The 7,524-nt window shown below is 42.4% G+C and overlaps 1 protein-coding gene across 2 annotated transcripts in view; it reads right to left on the bottom strand.

The window, feature by feature from the left end:
- FMN1 (formin 1) overlaps positions 1–7,524 on the bottom strand; it is a 432,998-nt gene that overhangs the window by 206,567 nt on the left and 218,907 nt on the right. For both annotated transcript variants that reach the window (XM_005885758.2, XM_005885759.2), the window contains one exon: positions 2,840–3,600. In XM_005885758.2, the coding sequence (XP_005885820.1) occupies positions 2,840–3,600 (761 nt within the window). The remainder of the gene's footprint in view (positions 1–2,839; positions 3,601–7,524) is intronic.

Raw genomic sequence — 7,524 nt, 5'->3', positions numbered from 1 at the left:
GAGGGTGGGGTGGGAACCGGGTGGAGGGGAGCTATGGGGGGAAAATAGAGGAACAACTGTAATAATCTGAACAATAAAGATTTAATTTAAAAAAAAGAAGCAACTCAGCATCTCTCATTATCCTCTCAACAGGTTCCGAAATAAGGCAGAAGAAATCCCATTCAAATTTTTCTGATTGGAAGTTTCCAAACAACCATATATTGCTGCCTTATAGACCAAGCTTAATAAGCTATAGAAATGGAAGGTGCTCTTTAGCTATTCACATACTGGCACTTTCTCTGACAGGCAGCAAGGTATAAGAGATGAGGACGCTGAGCAGTTAGGGGAACCAGAGTTTAACTAGAGAGTTTCTATGTTAAGACTCCCCTCTGACCTGAGGAACTAATGACTCAGCTATGTCTTGTTCTTGTAATAAAAAAATGAAAAATTACACATACCTAGTAGAAACCAGATCATATGGTTGGTGATACTATCTAAAGACAAGACAGGTATTTAAAAAATCTTCAGTAAATCTACAGTATAGATTCCAGCTCAATGTCTTTGTGATTACTCACTAATTGTAGGAACGTTGGAGAAGGTTCTAGCTAAGACCTGAGCTCTTCTCTAGTCTGTAAATGTTTATCTTAGAGAGGGATATGACACTGAACACATCGTTTCTCTCAGCAGCAAACCATAGAGAATACAGACAAGATGTGATGGGGACACACCATCTCCCCAAAACACTCCAAGGCATTCACTGTACCACACTTGAGAATGAGTGCTGCACTGCACATATAGAAATTAAACTCGTAAGGAAAAACATCACTTGTGCAAAAGTCTGGGAATTCATAAGTTGAAAATGGGCTGGGGCGAGGGGAGTGGTTGAGCTTACCTCTTATCACTTATTTGTATTCTAGTCCAGTACAGAGGCTTCATGGGACAACTGGGCTCAATGGCTGGCTTCCGAGGACATTGGCTAGAAGAAGGGCCGACTCCAAAGAAGAGGCCAGGAGGAGGTGGGGGCACAAGTCCTGGGAGTGCTGGAGCAGGAGGAGGCCCCCCACTGCTGGGCAGAAGGGGTGAGCTAGGAAGTGGTGGTGGGGGAGGAGGCGGGGGAGGTCCAGTGCTTGGAGGCAGAGGAGGTGGCGGAGGTGGTGGTGGCCCTGCACTCACAGGTGGTGGCAGAGGTGCTGGTGGCAAAGGTCCAAGCCCAGGTGGTAGGGGTGGAGGGGGAGGGATGACTGCTGGTGGGGGTGGTGCTGGGGGGAGAGGCGATGCCTTCTCCTGGCTCGGTGAGATGCATTCCACAGACTGAAGTGGTGCAAGGATGTCCTTGTTGTCATTTGGGGGGGAGAGTTGGCTTAAAGAGGAGATGTTCAGCTTTTTGGGTATTATTTGGTTACTTCTGGTTGTCTTGCCTTCCCCTTCGCAGGGTTTGAGGAAAGTCTCTCTGTCTGTCTGGATGCACACATTTCTGTAGGTCTTGGGAGGGCAGTCGTCGTTGGTGGAGATACACACATCTCTCATCTCTTCAGATCCTCCGCGCCATCGGTGCTCTATCTCATGTTTGAGGTTTTCGATGGTTTCTTCTAGTCTTGCTGTTATCACTGCATGCTCACCCCGGATGTGAAAGGCCTGAAGTTCAAACTGAACCTGGAGAGATAGGAGTAGGAAAGAAAGGAAAGCGTTTATAAAAACAAATATCAGAAATAAAAAAAAATGCAATACCTTCCCCATGCCACCCGAGCACAGCTCACCGAAACGCAGGACAATACACAGACGTCCTTTTGAGAATCCGATGGGGTGTAAATTTCACTTTATGAATTTTCCAAGGACTTAAACAGTTGGAGTAGAGGCAGAATTTCATCCAGTATGAACTCATGGGGAATAATTATCATGGATTAAGGCTTAAAGTAAAACTGTCATCTAAGAACTTTCACCCGGTTTTAATATCAAATGCAAGACAAAATTTTTAATAAAGGTCTGAACAGGCATGACTACATCTTTTATTACTTTTGGATTTGGTTTGGAAAAAGAACATTTTAAGAAAATGTTTTGGAAACTAGGGGAGAGACCAAGATGGCGGCATAGGTAAACAATCTCTCATTATCCTCTCAACAGGTTCCGAAATAAGGCAGAAGAAATCCCATTCAAATTTTTCTGATTGGAAGTTTCCAAACAACCATATATTGCTGCCTTATAGACCAAGCTTAATAAGCTATAGAAATGGAAGGTGCTCTTTAGCTATTCACATACTGGCACTTTCTCTGACAGGCAGCAAGGTATAAGAGATGAGGACGCTGAGCAGTTAGGGGAACCAGAGTTTAACTAGAGAGTTTCTATGTTAAGACTCCCCTCTGACCTGAGGAACTAATGACTCAGCTATGTCTTGTTCTTGTAATAAAAAAATGAAAAATTACACATACCTAGTAGAAACCAGATCATATGGTTGGTGATACTATCTAAAGACAAGACAGGTATTTAAAAAATCTTCAGTAAATCTACAGTATAGATTCCAGCTCAATGTCTTTGTGATTACTCACTAATTGTAGGAACGTTGGAGAAGGTTCTAGCTAAGACCTGAGCTCTTCTCTAGTCTGTAAATGTTTATCTTAGAGAGGGATATGACACTGAACACATCGTTTCTCTCAGCAGCAAACCATAGAGAATACAGACAAGATGTGATGGGGACACACCATCTCCCCAAAACACTCCAAGGCATTCACTGTACCACACTTGAGAATGAGTGCTGCACTGCACATATAGAAATTAAACTCGTAAGGAAAAACATCACTTGTGCAAAAGTCTGGGAATTCATAAGTTGAAAATGGGCTGGGGCGAGGGGAGTGGTTGAGCTTACCTCTTATCACTTATTTGTATTCTAGTCCAGTACAGAGGCTTCATGGGACAACTGGGCTCAATGGCTGGCTTCCGAGGACATTGGCTAGAAGAAGGGCCGACTCCAAAGAAGAGGCCAGGAGGAGGTGGGGGCACAAGTCCTGGGAGTGCTGGAGCAGGAGGAGGCCCCCCACTGCTGGGCAGAAGGGGTGAGCTAGGAAGTGGTGGTGGGGGAGGAGGTGGGGGAGGTCCAGTGCTTGGAGGCAGAGGAGGTGGTGGAGGTGGTGGTGGCCCTGCACTCACAGGTGGTGGCAGAGGTGCTGGTGGCAAAGGTCCAAGCCCAGGTGGTAGGGGTGGAGGGGGAGGGATGACTGCTGGTGGGGGTGGTGCTGGGGGGAGAGGCGATGCCTTCTCCTGGCTCGGTGAGATGCATTCCACAGACTGAAGTGGTGCAAGGATGTCCTTGTTGTCATTTGGGGGGGAGAGTTGGCTTAAAGAGGAGATGTTCAGCTTTTTGGGTATTATTTGGTTACTTCTGGTTGTCTTGCCTTCCCCTTCGCAGGGTTTGAGGAAAGTCTCTCTGTCTGTCTGGATGCACACATTTCTGTAGGTCTTGGGAGGGCAGTCGTCGTTGGTGGAGATACACACATCTCTCATCTCTTCAGATCCTCCGCGCCATCGGTGCTCTATCTCATGTTTGAGGTTTTCGATGGTTTCTTCTAGTCTTGCTGTTATCACTGCATGCTCACCCCGGATGTGAAAGGCCTGAAGTTCAAACTGAACCTGGAGAGATAGGAGTAGGAAAGAAAGGAAAGCGTTTATAAAAACAAATATCAGAAATAAAAAAAAATGCAATACCTTCCCCATGCCACCCGAGCACAGCTCACCGAAACGCAGGACAATACACAGACGTCCTTTTGAGAATCCGATGGGGTGTAAATTTCACTTTATGAATTTTCCAAGGACTTAAACAGTTGGAGTAGAGGCAGAATTTCATCCAGTATGAACTCATGGGGAATAATTATCATGGATTAAGGCTTAAAGTAAAACTGTCATCTAAGAACTTTCACCCGGTTTTAATATCAAATGCAAGACAAAATTTTTAATAAAGGTCTGAACATGCATGACTACATCTTTTATTACTTTTGGATTTGGTTTGGAAAAAGAACATTTTAAGAAAATGTTTTGGAGATCCTTGGAGCTGCTGCTCTCACAGTCTTCCTCAGAATGTCTGTTCTATGGGGTTTCCTGGTCAACACAGCAGAAACAAAAGGTGCAAGAAGAAGCTATGATCTATGTGTATTTTCTTAAAAAGTTTCCACAACAAAGCTGCTCATAAGTATTTGTATCTTTCATAATCATTCACAATATAGTAATAAGCAATATAAATGCATAGAAAATGAGAATATAACAATTTGCTATGTTTTTCCTACATACCCAGCATTTTAAACTATACTTTATGACAGTCTTTTTAATACTTTTATATTTTCAGTTATTTCAATGCCTTAAGTCTATGGTTTTATACGTATTAGCACAGACCTGGCATACTCCCAGTATTAACTAGTCTATTCCCAGTTAGCCTATTACAGTTAACTGGGAAGCAGTCAAATTTATAATTTTATTAGAGTTTCAAAAATCTAGTTAAGAGTAATTAAATATTCCCAGTGAATTTATTTAATTTCTGCCTACCCATTTGATTGTAAACTCCACAAGATGAAATCAGAGACAGTGCCTTAATTTCTGTATCCCAGCAGCCTGCACAGCACGTACGTAGTACTGAAGAGATGGATAAAAACCACTGCCACAGTTATATTCAGCCACTGTCCAAAGAGCCTTCCTGTGTCTAACAAAACTGTCTTCACTCTAATTTAGCCCCCAAATATCTACAACACCAAAGTGTATACAAGGATAGATTCATTTTGCATTGAAAAGGTAAAGAAATACTTTTAACTGCCTAGTCAGAAAAGATTAAAAGACATAGGAAGATTTCCTACTTTCATTGAGAAACTTCTAACTGTATTTTTGCTAGGTTCACCTTCCCCCCATGAGTCAACTCCCTTATAACTATGGTCAGTAGAATTAGAGACAAGGCTTTTCTGAAGCTGACTTTGTCATATGTGGATATGGCAGCCCCTGATCCAACTCAGAAAGAATTATCCAGTTCAGGGCACCATGTATTTCTTGTCTAACACAGAGAAGTCAGTACCTGAGTTCTGGATTCATGTGACCTGGTTCATGTCTGCTTAGCCACTGGCTAGCTCTATGTTCTTGGGCAGGTAACTGTGTGTTTTCAAGCTGGAACTTCCTCAAATGTAAAGTGAGGGTAATAGTAAACCACCTCTAGGGTTTTTATAAAGATAAAAGGAGATACTCCCTATAAAGCAACAGGCATTATACCTGAAACTTAGTAAGTTCTGAATAAATGGTACTGTTAGCTACTGTTGCTCATGTCAATATTACAGTAAGAGACGAACAGACCTCTAATTCTTTGAAATGTCCAAATCATACCACCTTTGTGGAGTGATGGGCAGCAAACAAGGAAACGCTTAGTCAGGATAAACAATGTCCTACAAATATAATCATTTAGCCGATCTTTCATGAGTTCCACTACCAAATGCCTGGAAGTAATTTCAAGCTTCACTCAACTATGTGATCAAGATAATCTTTGTTTCAACATCTTATGCCATCTTTCTCTCCATCTCCCTCCCCTACCCACCTCCACCCAGAGCCCAAGACTGATTCCCATCCTGAATTACTTGCCACCATTTCATTTTAGTGAATAGTTCAGTTTGGCCACAACAAACTAACTCTTGGTTGTTATTCCCAACTAACCTTTTTCCAAGGAGGTTAAGTGCCAAATAATATTGATGGGCCAATAATTTTACTCAATCTTCAACTTCTTAATAATATGAAAAACTTGTAAGGACATGCTCACAGAGAAACTTTCCCTTTATCTCACAGCTAGCCTGTAACTATACCAAAGGCCCTAGTCCCCACCTCTCTAGCTTTCCATCCAAGCAACCATCTTTTGAATCCGCTGAAGCTGAGGTATACAGCTAAATACAGTTTTTGTGGTCCTGTAATGCATTTGCTCAATGTAGAGGGCAGAGTACAAATTGCACAGATTATTTTAGCTCTCTGTACCTCAGTTTTCTCATAAATAAAATGGGGATGATAACAGAATTCACTTCATAAGGCAGTTATGAGAAGCGAATGAGTTAATATGTGTAAAACAACACATAGAGGAGTTGGAACATAGTAGATGCTATGTTATCATTATTGCTATCTCCTTGCTACGGGACAGATAAAAGAACAGTGGCCATATCAACTTGCTTTTGACTCTTGGTACGCTCCTCAGCTCCATGTTCTATCCATATAAAGCAAAAGTAAAGAGATCTAAATCCTTCTTTACCCTTCTAGATGTCACCCTTTCTTTCTCACTCTACCTCTTCCCAGTCACAGCAGAGTTTTTTTTTGTTGTTGTTAAATAAAGAATAGAACTCTTGCTTTATCTATTTTCTCATCCATCTTCCTTTCAACCAATTACAATTGGCTTCTGTGCCCACTGTCTTATTGAAACCGCATGATTTTAGTGTTACAATTGGTCAGTACTTTTAAAAAAATATATATTTTGTTGATTTTTTAAAGAGAGGAAGGGAGAGGGATAGAAAGTTAGAAACATCGATGAGAGAGAAACATCGATCAGCTGCCTCCTGCACACTCCCTACTCGGGATGTGCCTGCAACCAAGGTACATGCCCTTGACCGGAATGGAACCTGGGACCCTTCAGTCCACAGGCCGACACTCTATCCCAGCCGTGGGCAAACTACGGCCCGCGGGCCAGATCCGGCCCTTTTGAAATGAATAAAACTAAAAAAAAAAAAAAACCGTACCCTTTTATGTAATGATGTTTACTTTGAATTTATATTAGTTCACACAAACACTCCATCCATGCTTTTGTTCCGGCCCTCCGGTCCAGTTTAAGAACCCATTGTGGCCCTCGAGTCAAAAAGTTTGCCCACCCCTGCTCTATCCACTGAACCAAACCAGTTAGAGCTTGGTCAGCACTTTTTAAGTCCTCTAGTCCTTTGGGCTGCATTGTTAAAGTTGACCGTTGCCCATGCCTTGAAATTCTCTCTGTTTCCCTAAACTTCCAATATACCCTCTCGACCCACCCCCATTTTCCTCCCACTGCTGGGCTCTCTCCAGTCAATCTGTGGACTCCTTTTCCTCCATTCATCCCTTTAATGCTGTTCATCAGGCATCCTCCTTGCCATGTTATCTTTCTCAAATGATACAATCCTCAGGGTCATCTTTTGTACTCATATAAAAGGACACTCACTATAAACTGTAACTTCCAAATTGTTACCTTCAAACTGTAATTCCAGCTATCCTCTTGTCTGGTCTACCTGCATACTTAACCAGCCATCTCAGACTCAATACATCTGCAAACGAAGTCATCATCGCCAAACCTCAAGTTATCCCCCCTCTGAAATCCCTCCTTGCAGTTAATAGCACCCTTGTCCTCCCAATCATCACATCCAGAAGCCTGGATGCCATGCTGAGTTCCTCGTTCTCTCCCATTCCCAACATGTTATCAATTAGTTACATTAATTTCTCTGATTCACCCCTTTCCTCCCATTCTCAACTTTTCTTTACCTGGACAATAGCAAGAGCCACCTAATTCATTTTAATTCATTTTTTCCC

The sequence above is a fragment of the Myotis brandtii genome, unplaced genomic scaffold, assembly GCF_000412655.1.
Source record: "Myotis brandtii unplaced genomic scaffold, ASM41265v1 scaffold927, whole genome shotgun sequence".
Taxonomy (NCBI): domain Eukaryota; kingdom Metazoa; phylum Chordata; class Mammalia; order Chiroptera; family Vespertilionidae; genus Myotis; species Myotis brandtii.
The sequence above is the reverse complement of the archived record's forward strand: the minus strand, read 5'-3'. Positions and strand labels throughout refer to the sequence as shown.